The 16,628-nt window shown below is 37.1% G+C and overlaps 1 protein-coding gene across 11 annotated transcripts in view; it reads right to left on the bottom strand.

The window, feature by feature from the left end:
* UNC79 (unc-79 homolog, NALCN channel complex subunit) overlaps nt 1-15,981 on the bottom strand; it is a 266,546-nt gene extending 250,565 nt beyond the window's left edge. For 10 of the 11 annotated variants that reach the window (XM_042944162.1, XM_042944169.1, XM_042944167.1 and 7 more), the window contains exon 1: nt 14,839-14,930. In XM_042944162.1, coding sequence (XP_042800096.1) covers nt 14,839-14,860 — 22 coding nt within the window. In that variant the 5' untranslated portion in view covers nt 14,861-14,930. Of the gene's footprint in view, nt 1-14,838; nt 14,931-15,933 lie in introns of those variants that run through there. The other variant, XM_042944164.1, reaches the window with a different exon arrangement.
* Between the last annotated feature and the right edge of the window lie 647 nt (nt 15,982-16,628).

The raw sequence follows: 16,628 nt of genomic DNA, 5'->3' as shown, positions 1-16,628 counted from the left end.
AGGGGCACCTGGATGGCTCAGTCGGTTAAGCATCTGACTTCAGCTCAGGTCATGATCTCGCAGTCTGTGAGTTCAAGCCCTGTGTCAAGTTCTGTGCTGACAGCTCAGAGTGTGGAGCCTGCTTCGGATTCTGTGTCTCCCTTATTAGCTGCCCATCCCCCTACCACACTTTGTCTCTCTCTGTCTCTGAAAAATGAATAAACCTTTAAAAAAATTTTTTTTAATTTAAGGAAAAATGAAGATTAATTCTACACAAACTCCTTCAGAAAATACAGAAAAGGAGAACACTTCCCAACTTATTTTATGAGGACAATTTTATTTTACTCTGATTCCAAAACCAGGTAAAGATACCACAAAAAAAGAAAACTATAGACCAGTATCTCTCAAGAACATAGATAGAAAAACTCTTAATAAAATATTAGCAAATAGAATACACCACCATTTTTAAAAGATATACATAATGACCAGATGCAATTTATTTCAGGAATGCAACATTGGTACAATATTGTGAAAGGCTCAAAGCATTCTACGTAAAACCAATAACCAAGCAAAGATGTCTGCTCAAATAACTTTCATTTACACTGTTCTGTAGGTCCTAGCCAGTGCAATAAGGCCATAATAAAAAATAAAAGGCATAAATATTAGGGGTGCACAGGTGGCTTAGCCAGTTAAGTGTCCGACTCTTGATTTTGGCTCACATCATGATCTCATAGTTCATGAGTTTGAGCCCCACATTGGGCTCTGTACTGACATCATGGAGCCTTCTTGGGAGTCTCTGTCTCTCTCTCTGCCCCTCTCCCACTCATGCTCTCTCACTCTCTCAAAAATAAATAAACATTTTTTAAAAATTGTAATATTTATTTATTTTTGAGAGAAAAAGAGACAGAGCATGAGCATGGAAGGGGCCGAGAGAGAGAAAGACACAGAATCTGAAGCAGGCTCCAGGCTCCAGCTGTCAGCACAGAGCCCCACATGGGGCTCGAACTCATCAACCATGAGATCATGACCTGAGCCAAATTTGGACATTTAACCAACTGAGCCACCCAGGTGCCCCAAAACATATTTTTTAAAGGCATAAAGATTGGAAAAGTAGATGTAAAAACATTCTTTATTCACAGGTGACATGATGGTATGTGTTGAAACCTTAAGTAATACCCCCCAAAAAGCTACTAGACTAATAAGTAATTAGCATTGCAGCAGTGCAGGATATAAGATCAAAATAGAAAAACTAACTGTATTTCTCTATACTAACACCAAGTAATTAGAAAATGAAATTTGGAAAACAACTCCACAAAAATACTTAGGAATAAATTTAATGAATGATGTAACAATTGCAAGACATTATAAAGGGAAATCAAACAAGACCTAAATAAGTACACATACGTCTCATTCCAAGAATTAGAAAACTCAGTGTTCCTAAAAAACTCAGTGTTCCTCAGTAATCCTCCTCAAACTGATGTATTGGCCAAAATCCAAATAAATTTCTTTTGAAAAACAATGACATGTTGGTTTTTAAATTTACATTGATAGAAAAGGACCTACAATAGTTAAAATAATTTGTAAAAAAAAAAAAAAAAAGAACAAAGTTGGAAGATTTATACTACTTGATTTCAAACCTTGCTATAAACTTACAGTAATAAAGAGAGTATGTCACTGGCCTAAGGATAGACATATAAATGAATAAACAGAATAAAGTCTAGAGAGAGACCCAGATATATGATAGGCTGATTTTCAACAAAGGTACCAAGATAATTCAAAGGAGACAAGATATTTTTTTATAACAAATGGTGCTGGAACAACTGGATACTGTATATGGAAATAATGAACCTCAAACCTTACCTCTTGCCAAACATAAAGATTGACTCAAAGTATTCATAGACCTAAATGTTAGAAATTAAACTATTATATTTCTAGAAGAAAACAATGGAGAAAATCTTTGTGTCATTAGGTGAGGCAAACATTTCTTAAACAGGACACCAAAAGCACAAATTATAAAAGAAAAAAAATGTTGGTGAATTGGACTTCATGATTTGAAAGTTTCACTTCTCAAAAGTCAGTTATGAAAACACAAAGGTAAGCCACAGACTAGAAGCAAAATTTTTCACAACAAAGAGCTTGTATTTAGAATCAACAACTTTTACAACTCAACAAGAAGGCCAAAAATCTAACAAAAGATTGAAAGAGACATGTCCCATAAAAAGATATGCAAATGGCCAAGAAGCACATAAAAAGCATCACTAGTCCTAAGATAAATGCTAATTAAGACCGCAGTGAGATACCACTACACACACCTACTAGAACAACTTACGTTAATACCAAGTCAATGCCCAGTGCTGGTGAAGATGTGGGACAACTGGAACTCCCTCCTCCAGTACTGGTGGGAATGCAAAATGTTACAGCCACTTTGATAAACAATATGGCACTATCTTATAATGTTAAATATTCATTTACCATAATACCAAGCATTTCTACTCCTAGATGTTCACCCTAGAGAAAAAAAAAATATGGCCCCATGAAAATATGTATGCAGATACCTTTAGCAGCATTATTTGTAATAGCCAAAAACTGAAAACAGCCCAAATATTGTATGCATACCATGGAATACTGCAGAACAATAAAAAGGAGAAAAATATTAATATATACAACAATAATTAGCCTCAAAGACATTATGCTAAATAAAAGAAGTCAACAGAAGACTATGTTCTCAATTGTTCTATTTATATAAAGTCTAGAAAACACAACACAATAGCAACAGAAAGCAGATCAGTGTTTGCCTGAGACCAGCAGTAGAGGAAGAAGATCAAGAGCAAAGGTGCAGATAAATTGGTGCAGCCACCATGGAAAACAGTACTGGAAGTTCCTCAAAAAATTAAAAATAGAAATATCATATGATCCAGTAATTCCACTACTGAGTATTTACCCAAAGGAAACAAAAACACTAATTATAAAAGATATATTCATGCCTACGTTTACTGCAGCATTATTTACAATAGCCAAGATACGGAAGCAGCCCAAGTGTCCATCAATAGAAGAGTGGATAAAGAAAATGTGGTATATATAGGCAATGGAATATTACTCAGCCATATAAAAGGATGAGATCTTGCCATCTGTGACAACATAGATGGACCTAGTGGGTATTACACTACGTGAAATAAGTCAGACTGAGAAAGAAAAATACCATATGATTTCCCTTATATACAGAATTTAAAAATCAAAACAAACAAAAAGAAGAAACGGACCCATTGCTGCAGAGAACAAACTGATGGCTGCCAGAGAGGAGGGGAATAGGGGGATGGGCAAAATGAGTGAAGAGAAGTAGGAGATATAGGCTTTCATTTATGGAATGAGTAAAGTCAGGGGAATAAAAGGTACAGCAAGGGGAATACAGTCAATGGCACCGTAATACCATCATATGGTGACAGATGGTAGCTACACTTGTGGTGAGCAGAGCATAACGTACAAACTCATCAAATCACTATGCTGTACAACTGAAACTAATGTAATATTGTAAGTCAACTACACTTCAATTTAAAAAAGAGCAAAGGCACACAAGGACTTTTTAAGATAAGGGGACTATTCGTTATACTGGTTAGGGTGGTAGTTACACTATTATATATACTTAGCAAAATTCATTAAACTCTGCCTTGAAAATGGGTGAATTTTTTATATATATTATTTCCAGAAAAAAAAAGAGGGAAGAAAATAACATGTATTCCAATACGTAGGTACTTGGGCATGTTTACACTAGAAGACATAATGACATAGTCAGATGCTTGTACTTACTTATACTGAATAAGTTTGAATTTGTGAGAAATAAGATAATATTCAACAGAACGGTTTCATTTTTTTATTTATATTTGACATTTCAAATTAAGGATTAAATAAATATATTTCTATATATATGTGGAATCACCATGAATAAGCTGATTCACATATAGAGAAATAAAAGTACATTGTGTGGGTGACTCTTAAAAAACTCAAAAGAAATGAAGAAAGATTTTAAAAACATTCAACAGAAAGTGATCCATACAGAAGATAAGCAAAAAAAAAAAAAATTACATATGATAGGGATCACAAAGAATGTCAAATAATAGAACAAAATAAATACTAAAACTGTTCCAGAACACGTTCCTAAAAATTTTTTTTTTAATCTTGAAATTAGGGCATCTGGGTGGCTCAGTCAGTTAAGCTTCTGACTTCAGCTCAGGTCATGATCTCGCAGTTCATGAGCTCAAGCCCTGCATCAGGCTCTGCGCTGACAGCACGGAGCGTGCAACCTGCTTCGGATTCTGTCTCCCTCTCTCTGCCCCTCCCCCACTTGCACTTTCTCTCTCTCTCTCTCTCTCTCTCTCTCTCTTTCTCAAAAATAGATAAACATTTAAAAAAATCTTGAAATTACATATTGAAAAGACACACCACAATCATTTCAGCATGGCCAACACAGAATCATATTATAGTTAAAACTACTTTAAAGAAAAATTAAAAAAAAACCTTGGGCAATCAGGCAAAAAGGCTAAGTCACTCATAAGGGAAAGAAAACAAGACTGTCACCAGACTTTTCAACAATTCTTAATGCCCACCCCACCCTCAAAAAAAATAGTATAACATATGTAAAATACTCAAGATAAAGAAATATGAGTCAAGGGTTTTATATCTCACCAAACTGATGTCTGAATACAAGCTGCAAACTACTATAAACTTGCCAAATTTGGGATACATTGGTCCTGTGAGCCCTTCCTAAAGAATCAATTAGAAAAGAACATTCAGACAATCAAAAAGATTGAGAAACAGTAATATAAGAATCCGCGATGGTCATTAGATATAAATATACCTGTAGAACAAAGCTAAACTGTGGTTATAAAGGAAACAATATAGTAAATACAGTATAATTATCAATAGTTGGGGTGAGGAAATAAGGAGTACATATGGATATGATTGTCTAATAGACACTAATTGGAAATAAAAGGATATTACTTTAGATCAGATAGTGGAGTAGAAGGAGTAAGGGAGAAGAGGTTACCAGATAACTTCAGTGTTGTTTAATGTAGGCAACCAATAAGTATGCCCCCCAAAAATGGACTAATGGTATATAAAGGTATCAGTAAAAAGTTAACCAATGAAACACACAAGCAGATAAAACCCACTACATGATGAAAAAGCACAGATACAAAAGATATAAAAACAAAACAATATGATAGAACTGAGGCCAAACATATTAATAATATCAATAGATGTAAATGGACTTAACTCACCTATTGAAAGAAAAGGATTTTCAGATTGTCTAATAAAGCAAAATCCAACACTATGCAGAATACAAGAGACACACCTAAAACAAAGAGATTCAAAAGAGTTAAAAATAAAAGGATGGAGAAAGATATATCAGGCAAACACAAATAAAAGAAAATAGGGTTCATAATCTTGATATCCAACAGGGTGGAATTGAGACCCAAAAGCATTAAAATGTATAAAGAAGAACACTTCATAATGCTTAAGTCTACAATTCACAATGAAGATAATATAATTATTAACATTTATGCACCCAATAACACAGCAATAGCCTTCATTAAGCAGCAACCTACAGGAGATGAAAGGAGAAATAGACAAAAACACATTAATAATAGACTTTAACATACCTCTCACAATCCAAGATCAAGCAGATGAAAAATCAATAAAGGTACAGAAGACCTAAACAACATAAATAAGGTAGATCTTATAGATCTACATCAAACTCTGAACCCCAGTAATAGAGATTACAACTTCTTTTCAAATACACCCAGAATACTCACAAAAACTGACTAAATCTTCGGCCACAGAGAAAACCACAGTAAGGTCCAAAGAATAGAAATAATGCAAATATCATCCTCAGATTATAATGCAATAAAAATAGAAATCAATAACAAAATTTAAAAAAACTAAAATATCCTTCCACTTTTAAGCAACTCCTGGATCAAAGGGAAAATACAAAATTAAACTGTAGAATTTCTTGAAAATGATAATTAAAGCCTGACATTATCAGAATCTGTAGGCTACAGAGAAAGGAAGGATCAAAGAAAAATACATAGCATGAAATGCCTATATGGAAAATATTAAAATAAATAAATTAGCGCCCGACTCAAAAAGCCTTCTAGGGAACACCAAAATAAAACAAAGAAATCAAGGAAAAGGAGGATTAATAATAAATGGCACAAGTTAATTTAGAAACCAAAAAAAAACCCAGTAGAATCAATACATAAATCCAAAAACTAGTTCCCTAGAAAAGAAAGCAACAATGGACAAACCACTAATTCACTCATGACAAAAGGAGGGAGGGGGTAGTCAGGAGAAAACATAAATATATAGCATTAAAAGCACAACAATTGAAATGACAAGGAAGTTAAAGAAAATTTTTAGAAAAGTTCTAAGAGACTCTTTTGCAAATTTTTATACAGACAAATTTGAAAACTTGGATGACACGAATAATGTTTTAGAGAAATAAAACCTACCAAAATAGACCCCAGTAGAAACAGAAATTCTAAACAGAATAAGAGTCATAGAGGACATAGAGAAAGAAGTTAGAGTTCCACTACAAAAGAGCACCAAGCCAGATGGTTTCACAAGGGAACTCTCACAAACTTAAAGATCGGGTAACCCCAATGTTACTTTAATCATCCCAGAGCATAAAAAGAAGGAAAACTTCCAAACTCATTTTCCATAGTGAATACAACAATGTTCTCAGATCCTGACGAGAACTGCTCCCAACCTCCACCCCTACAAAAATAAATGAATGAATACATAAACATTTTTTTTAAGTTTAAATTTATTTATTTTGAAAGGGAGAGAGACAGCACACAAGTGGGGTAAAGGCACAGAGAGAGTGAGAGACAGAATCCCAAGCAGGCTGTCAGCACAAAGCCCGATGCGGAGTTCCAGCTCACAGTTGGTGAGACTGTGACCTGGGCCAAAATCAAGAGGCAGGTGCTTCACCAACTGAGCTACCCAGACACCTCTATAAATAATTGTTTCAAAAACCTGTGGACCAATATAACTCATGAATATCAATGCAAAAATTATCAAATAAAATATGACAAAATCTAACCCAGCATATTCATAAAGTTAAGGGAGGTCATATGGCTTCCAAAAATATAGAAAACTCAGCACCAGTCAGGTTTTTGTAAAAAGCTCAATAACATAGAAATTGATGGATACTTCCTTAGTAAATTATCTCAGCCCCAAATAATAGCTTATTTAAAAGAGAAATACTAGAGGCTTTCCTACGAAAATTAAAAACAAGGCAAAAATACCCACTATCTACACCATATTTAACATTGTGTTGGAGATATTCACCAATGCAATTAGAAAAGAGAAAGCAATTCAAGATATAAGAATTGGATAGAAAAGAAAGGATAAAATTATTTCCTGTTGTTCACAGACTGTATAATTATATATACATTGAAAACTCCCCCAAAAATAAATGGCAAACTGCTACACAAAGATCATTTAGTAAAGTAGGATTATAAAATTTGCATACAAAGATCAATAGCCTTCATGTAAAAAATTAGAGATGGAAGATAGACCCCAATTATGATAGAAAAAAAAAGAGAAAATACTAAACATAAGGTTAACAAAAAATTCCAAAGCATCCCTAAAAAGGCATGAAAAGACTTGAACAAACGGAAAAACATATCATGTTGTTAGATAATAAGATTCAATATCCTGGGGCACCTGGGTGGCTCAGTCAGATCATGATCTTGATTTCAGCTCAGATCATGATCTCACGGTTGGTGAGTTCAAGCCCCATATGGGGCTCTACTCTGACAGCACAGAGCCTGCTTGGGATTCTCTCTCTCATCTCTCTCTGCCCCTTCCCTGCTCGCGCACACACACTCTCTCTCTCACTCTCTCTTTCTCTAAATAAATAAATATTTTTAAAAGTAAGATTCAGTATCCTAAAGATATTAGTTCTCCCTACATAAGTTATTTTCTAATTTTAATGTGATACTCATAAAAATGCTATCAGGCTTTTTTCTGGAGATATATAACTTTATTATAAAATTAATTTGGCAGATTGAGAAAGAATAACCAGAAAAGTCCGGAAAATGAGAACAATGCTGAGTGGCGGCCAAGGATTCTAACAAGATTCTCTACAAAAATTTTAGCCTCCAGTAAGAACAACAACAACAACAACAACAACAACAACAAAAGCAATAATGGTCACAAGGAGCAAGCATTGTCTCTCTATGAATAAGTCATGACAAGTTCATCAATTTCCTATTATTTTCAGGGACCTAGACAGCGCATCAAAGGAAAGCTGAAAATAGAGTATATACACCTCAGCACAGTGGGATGCCCCTGAGTACTCAACTGTAATCTTCTCTAAAACCTAGTACAGAGTCTGACACATTGTAAACACTCAATAAATATTTGCTAAGTAAGTGAATGGACAAGTTGATGAAATATGGATTGCTTGGTACCACAAAAGAAGAGAAAAACAAGACAAAAATATAACATATGAATTGAAAAAAACTAAAAATTCTAAATAAAATGGTTGAGCTTTCCATACTATAGAAAGCAAGCTTATTGATAAAAATACATTTTGCTTAATGTACTTCTTGATGCAATAAACATTTCAGTTCTAAGCCAATATATGTGCTCATCTATGAATAGCTACTCCTATCTTTTCAGAATATAAGTAATAAGTGTGAGTTTACAACACAACAATACTATAAAATGAAAATCCCAATGTAAAGCCTACTTATAGGTTGAGTAATCAATACATAAAACTTGAACAGATGTATTATCAAAGGATCCACATTAAATTACAGCATCACAAGTCCCCAACTTCAAATGTATTGTCACTTTATCATAAGAAAAACAGTTGGCTATGTACTAAGATTGGCTACCAATTAGGAATCATAACTATTATGCTGAATATAGTAACAGAAAATTTTAGCTAATGAGAAAGAAGCAAAAACACAATTGACATTCAGAAAAAGTATAACTTGTTATATAAATACTATAAAATTTGATTTAGCAAATACGTTTTACATACTTTTAAAGTGTATTTTTATTTACTTGTAAATCCAATTGAAAAGCATGCATTCTGTATAGTTTATATTCACATTGTACTGAGTGCAAAACTTCACATTAACAAAAATGTGAAATCTTCAAATTAATGTATCCAAAAATTGGATTATGTAATCCTTCTTTATAAATCCTTCTTTATAAAAAGACATTTAATGCACTCTCAATCATTTTTACCTTGAAGAAACAGCTTTTGTGCATACGCTGTGCTCTAGACAATGGTGTTTGCACACTGGAGACACAAAAATGAACATAATACAGTCTATACATAAAGTAAATGAGGTCACCTAACAAGAAAACAAATTATTTCATACAGTGTGAGTACACGAGAGGGGCGTACAAGGGGAGACTGGCAATCAGGCAGGGCTTCCAAGCTAAGTACTGGACAAAAGAAAGGCAAAGAAGAGGGCATGGAGAAAAAGAAAGCATTTCAGGCAAAAAGAAAACAGTACATTGGAGGAACTGGAAAAAAAAAAATCCAAAATAACTACATCAAAGAGTTGGGCAGCAATTTAGTTGCATGGGCTAGAATCAACAGGGGTTGGTGATTTGTTGTATCTCTGTGATAACAGAGAGTAGGAGAAGCTTAAGAAGACTCCCCAGTTTTTTCACTTGGGTGAATGGGTAGATGGTAGTGCTATTCATTAAAATGAGTAATATCCAAAGAAGTACAAGCATGAGGGAGAAGACAAAGAGTTTGGGTTTGAGATGACTATAGGATGCCTGGATAGAGATAGAGGCTTTTGTTCAAGAGACATGTTTAGACTTTAAACTTGTATTTGGGTGCCATCCACATAGAGGTGATAACTGATGAAAGTGAATGAAACCAAGAACCTGTGCAATTTAAAAAAGGAGGGGGGAACCTAATGACAAAATGCTGTTCATAAAAAATAGGGAGAAGAAAGTAGCCCTAAGGGAAATAATCTGAGTAGGAACAGCCAGAAAAGAAAGAAGAAAAGAAGAGTTCAAATTTAAAATGTGGCAACTACTGTCAAATGATGCAGAGAAACCATGTAAGACAAGAGCTAAAAACCATGTGCTCTTTTTACTACCACAAATACGGCTAATAACCATATTCCAATTTTTGTATGTGTGAATAAAACTAGTTTTCTCTATAAGAGGTTAGCAATGTTGTTGTGCCAAGATTTCTAAATGACTACAAGTTGCAGTACTATTCAAAGAGGTGTTTTTCTATTATAATAGTAATACAGCAATATTCTATTTACAGTAATATAATGTACATAAAATAATTTTTTAACTATCAATTTCTTTTTTTTTTAATTTTTTTTAACGTTTATTTATTTTTGAGACAGAGAGAGACAGAGAATGAACAGGGGAGGGGCAGAGAGAGAGGGAGACACAGAATCTGAAACAGGCTCCAGGCTCTGAGCGGTCAGCACAGAGCCCAACGCGGGGCTCGAACTCACGGACCGTGAGATCATGACCTGAGCCGAAGTCGGACGCTTAACCAACCAAGCCACCCAGGTGCCCCTCAATTTCTCTAAACATGACCCTTAAAGATGCATGGGACAGGGCCAAGTTCAACTTCAATTCATAGTGCTAATTATCTCTACTCTTAAAAGTGTTTTTCATATAATCAAAAAGACTTTTAGTTACTAAGATAAAGATGTTGAGCAGGACTGGGGTACCTGGATGGCTCAGTCGGTTAAGCATCTGACTTCAGCTCAGGTCATGATCTCACAGTTCATGAATTTGAGCCCTACATCAGGCTCTCTGCTATCAGCACAGAGGCCCCTTTGGATCCTCTGTTCCCCTCTCTCTCTGCCCCTTCACAGCTCATGCTCTCTCTCTCTCTCAAAAATAAATAAACATTCAAAAAAAATGTTTAAGATGAGTAGGATAAGCACATTAAAAATAGCATATATTCACATTTCTATAATTAGCTTTTTTGAATTTATACTCAGCAGGCTAATTTCCAAAATTGACAAACATTTTGATGGATATTTATATAAGTGATTTGTGTTTATCAGCTACTACACCATCATTGTAATACAAAAAGTGATGGATAGGGATTTCATGCTTTAGAAATCCTCTGTTTAGATGATTAGCCAGTGCCTTGCTAGATATACCAAGTCAAGGAATTGCCATGCAGAAATCTCCTCCCACTTAAAATGGGTTAGGCTGACTGCTGTAGAGGAGACCCAGAGACAAGGAAAGGAGAATAAAAAATAGTCCAATAGACCATGTCCCATTTAAATAATATCATGGTTACTTTTTTTTTCTGCTACACTCTGGGGGGGTGAGTAGATCCAAATTTATAATTATCCTCATTTTAGCAGCAAGCATAAGATTTTATACTTGGTAATGATGATGATAATAATAGCTAACATTTATTAACCCCTCATTATGTGCCAAGATTCTGTGCTAAGCACTTTTCCATGGATCACCTCATTTTAATCTTCACAACAACTATGACTATCCCCATTTTATAGATAATACAGTCAAGGCTTAGAAAGGTTGAGTTAACTTGTCTAAGGTCACAGAGATTGCAAGAAGCAGAGCCAGAATTTATACTTAGGCAGCAGTCTGATTCTAGAACCCCAACTCAACTTCTGCTGTTACTGAAAGATGCTTCTTTTGAAAGAGCACATCCAAAGTACTCCAGATTATTCCATTTTAACTCTTAGAAGACAGAGAAAGGGAGAGGAGGTGGATTCCTTAGAACCCCAAATAAAAGAATCATTTCAGATTCTACAGCAACTACAAAAACATTTTCACTACAGTGAATGTTGTAAGAAAAAGAAGCATTTGGAGGAAAAAAGTTTTAGCTCTGTGCAGTCGCCTTAAGAAATTGCTAGGAAGCTTTCACCTTCTGTTATGATGTTCTGCACATTATACAGGAAACAGAGTGAATGTATAAAAACAGCTCCAAACTATATCCTAGCTAATACTAGTCTCTCTTTCATCATTATTACTTATTTCACACAAGAAAATATCACTACATAAAAATAAAATCATTTTTCATATATCTGTGATACATTACATCTCAAAGGTAAATCACGTAATCTGTTTGGATTGAAATGCAAGTGCTTCCTCTTGCTGGTTCAACCAAACTATCTCCACTTCCTGCACCAGTGAAACCTCTACCTACATCAAGACACCTCAGGAAGAAGAGCAATAGAAATAATATTGTGACATTATATTAAACCTCATTCTTCCTCTTGGTCCTTAGGCAAGTGGTACTATGCATAATCCTGAATTCAGAGGATAAATAAACTCTCTAGTTCTCTCCTGTTCTGGTGGTCTTCGCATCCAGTAGGAGAGAAAAATCTCGTAGCCTTCCCTTCTTTCTCCTTCCTTCTAGCCATATTCCTACTAAGTCCAAGGATAAAATACCACAAATCTGCAACTTCTCTTTATTAAAAAGTATTCACCCTTCATGAACATCAACCATGCAGATTTTCATGTGTTTGCTCTATTTTCAGGTATACAATGTGCACTCAAGTGACAATACATTCATGTTAGTGCATGTAAAACAGAAAAAAAAGAAATTTTTAACTTCCCTTCACTATAAATGAAGATACCTCAAAACACCCAAAACATCTTTATCCTTTTCACAGCCTATTCCCATTTACCTCCTTTGCCTTCCAGAACAGAACAATTAGGACAAATAAAGCTGCTACTATTATCCCTTAATTCATAGATGGAAACTCTGAGGCACTAAAGTATTAAGTTAATTGCCCCGTGTCTCACAGTTAATCAGAAGGGCATGAAAAACTCAAATCCACATGTTCTAACTTCAAATATGGTGTCCTTTCCATTATCTACAGAGGGAAAAAAAATCTGTTTTACAAACACTTCTAAAATAGCTTCTTAACTACACACTACCTGCACTACACAACCAAATCCACCAGTAGATTTTATTCATCCTGGCATTAACTGCCCAGGAAAGAGACAAGACAATGCATCCAGTGCATCTCAAATATAACAAGGAAACGAAAACACAGAAAAAAGACAGTAATACTCACTGGTTTTAACCTGAAGTCACATAATATGTAACTATAAAATCAAATGACAGGTGGTGGGTTTTTTAACATACTATAATAAAACCTTCAAGGGTGTGATATTCTTAAGTGGAAAGTTCACACTGATTCCAACTATGTTACCATTACTCAAAACATAATGCATTCAATTTGTTTGAAATCCTATGTGGAAGCAAAATTTTTCTTTGAGGTTTAGATTTAACTTTTAAAAACAGGCCAAAAAATTCACAAAAGAACTTTCTGTTTAGAAGAGATGGAATATTAAGAGGGAAAGAGCTATCATTTCTTCAGTTATTTTATGTGCTAGGCTCACTACTCAATCTTCCATGTGTATTCCCTCGTTTATAATCACAACGCCATCAGCATTATTACCCCAGGTTTACAGATGAGGAAATAAAGTTTACAGACATCAATTATCTTGCCCAAGGTCAAACAGTAAATGGCAGAACTAGGATTCAAACCAGGTGTTCCAGATTCCAAAAATAACATTGTTAAGAGGTACAAGCACTGGATGGTAGGTGGGCATAGAGAATCTCTAATGAACCATCAATCTGGGAATTCTGCGAGCCTTCAGTTCATTTCATCTATCTGGTGAATAAGTGGCACACTGCATATGCATATCATATACAACATACTGCCCCACAATAATGAGACTACTGTGTCGGGTGTCTCACAAAATGGCTTTTATAGCCATTCCAAAAAAAGAAATACAAAGACTTAAGTAGTGACAGGACAGCATTATCAACTTAACTGTGTACTTCTTTGAGAGAAACAAGAGTCAATTAGATGAACCAGTTCTGGCATATTTGTTAAAAATTCAAACTCATTGCTTAATAAAAATATCTTTTATTTACAAAAACTAAGTTCCTGAATCCCTCAAGTGCACTGGGGAAAAGATTTCACATTAATCAACCTACGAAGTACCTACCACCGGCCTACAAATGCGCACTGCAATAAGAGAGGCTATAGGAAGCATATTAGAAACTTCCTCTGTCCACAAGGAGTTAGCAGGTTGTTTCCAATCAAACACACTGGGACAACTAAAATCCTCTTGCTATTTGTTGTAGTTTGTGTGAGCTGCCCTACAAAGGAAACCTCTTTGGAAAAATAATTAGATCATTTTCTCAGAGCCCCTTTCACCTTCATGCAAAGCACCAACTCTTGCTTTAACCTGTGGTTGGGGTTAGTTTTTGCATTAGTGTAGGTATTCAGGAGTTGATTTTCCTCACACTGGTCCAGAATTCTGCCTGACTCCCGGCTCCCTCTCCCTTCTCTCCTTTCCTGCCTCTCCAACCCGAAGTGGAAACTGCAGACTCAAACTCCCCGATGGCTCCAGCACCTAGAACTGGGCATGCTCAGAAGGCCAGGCAGGCTTTGGTTGCACTGACAGTTCCCCGCCCCTGATTTGCCGCTGCCCCCCTTCCCCCACTCCAACAAGAGATACTGAAATGTTTATCTGAAAGATATGAGGCCTCTTTTTCCCGAGAATGACCCCATTTCAATTTCATTTCGCAGGGTCTTTCAGTCTTGCGAAACCCCACCACAAGCCCGAGAAGACAGCATTATTTTTTCAGCACCGGGGACAGCGCCGCGTTGCCATCCACGTCCACCCTCCCCCACTTTCTCTTCCGCCCCCCACCCCCCACCCGCCCCAACCTCAGCCCCCACCCCCGCACCAGCACGATGCCAAGGTCTCCCGGCAGCCGCAAACGCCGCAACTGCAATAGCTCCCAGCCGGAGGCCGGGCCGGAACGCCGGGCCGGCTGCTACTTACACTGCTCCGCTTTGGTGGACATGGTGCTGTCCAGATGGAAAGGCTTTGCCCCAAAATCTGTGTCGTGTGAGCTCCCTCGCTCCGCCAGCGATGTTGCGAGGAAAAGAGCGCATACCCCCCACCCCCCACCCCCTCGCTTTCCCCCTCCCTTAGGCCCGTGTCGCTACCATTCGGACAAAACGCACATCAAATTGCAGAATTCGGTCCCGGAAGGTTAGGAAATCGCCCCCGGAGAAATGGGTGGGATTTAATAGGCGGCCAAAGGCTTCCTGTCCGTCCCCTCCTGGAGCTGCCCGCGTTGATGTGGGCGGGGAGACCGAAAGGAGAGAGCAAGCCGCGGCTCCTGGTGAAATGGGAAAATGGGCTCGACCGGGGGAGGAGTATTTCCATTCATAAGGCGCTCGGAGGGGACGGGTGTTTCCCAGAGAAAAGCCTCTTAAAGTGCCGGAGTCCCCGACCATTTGGATCTCCCATTGGCGTTCTCCGGGCCTGTAAATCCTGCTCCGGGAGCAGCCCCGGCGCCTCAACGAGGTGACCGGAGAGGGACACAAGTGCGTCCCACGCTTGGTCTCAACCTCCCGGAGGAAGGAGGGGGAGGCGGATCCGGGGCGGGCTGGAGACAGCCGGGGCCGGAGGGCGGCGAGGACGCTCCAGAGGACCGCGAAGAAGGAAATGCACAAGTAACCCTCAGCATGGCTTCCCGGCGTGCTGCGGTCCGTGCCCTCTGCCTCCCCTCTCGGATGGGCTCTCCTGCTGATGATTAGTATGGGAGGTCCCACTGCCTGGGGGCTGGGAGACGACTTAAAAAGTTGGGGCAAAGGAAGGAGGAGAATTCCACGGAAGGTGAAGCTGGAGGGCCACAGAAAAGAAAAATGAAAGATTAGAGACAAGGAACCCAGGTGTGTTCCCTTGCAACCACCCAGAATGGAAATTGGCACGTGAGGAAACTGGCACGTGGCACTGCTGAAAAACCAAATGAAGCCAATGGAAAGGGGCATCATACATGTTAATAGAAGATACTTAAAGAATCAACTGCGGAGTGGAGGGACGTTCTGAGCCTGGACTTAGAGTCAGGCAGAACCAGATTCAAGACACTCATTTTAGGACCAATCTTTTAATGTCCTTGAGTCTCAGGTTCTGCATCTGTAAAATGAGAATAAAACCTGCTTGGTCGCTGAAAGACTTATTGGGCAGATCAAATGGTCATGGATGTGAAAGTCCTTCTAAATTAAAGTCCTTTTAGTTAAAGTCTTTTTAAAATTGAAGTACTGTACATTTGCCAACCGCTGTGACCACTCTTTAATTCAAATAACCTAAATAATTTGTGAAAGCTAAGAAGCAATGATCAAAGCACGTTGATTTAGCAAAAGCTATGGAAACAATACTGTAAGAGTTGAGCAATTGTTTTCAGTGCTAATAATTGTGGTGACTAAATCAATATCAATATTTTTCCATCTCACCAAAAAAGCATAATCCTTGGGGCGCCTGGCAGAGTCAGTCGGAAGAGCATGAGACTCTTGATCTCTGAGCTGTGAGTTCAAGCCCCACGTTAGGTACAGAGATTACTTAAATAAATAAAATGTTTAAATAAAAATAATTTAACAATTAGAAAATAAAAAACTTAAAAAGCATAATCCTTATTTTAGGGAAAAGGATGTTAAATTGAATATGATACATACAACACATTCAAAATAAATCTTTGACAATTAAGAAAAAAATATGTGACCACATATCAAGAAACGATGTTTCTGAATAGCCTGAAAAAGTCTTCTGACAGCAAGGAAACTGCC

This window comes from Panthera leo, chromosome B3, assembly GCF_018350215.1.
Source record: "Panthera leo isolate Ple1 chromosome B3, P.leo_Ple1_pat1.1, whole genome shotgun sequence".
NCBI classification, from domain to species: domain Eukaryota; kingdom Metazoa; phylum Chordata; class Mammalia; order Carnivora; family Felidae; genus Panthera; species Panthera leo.
Note: the sequence above shows the minus strand (reverse complement) of the source record. Positions and strands in the feature narration are given on the sequence as shown.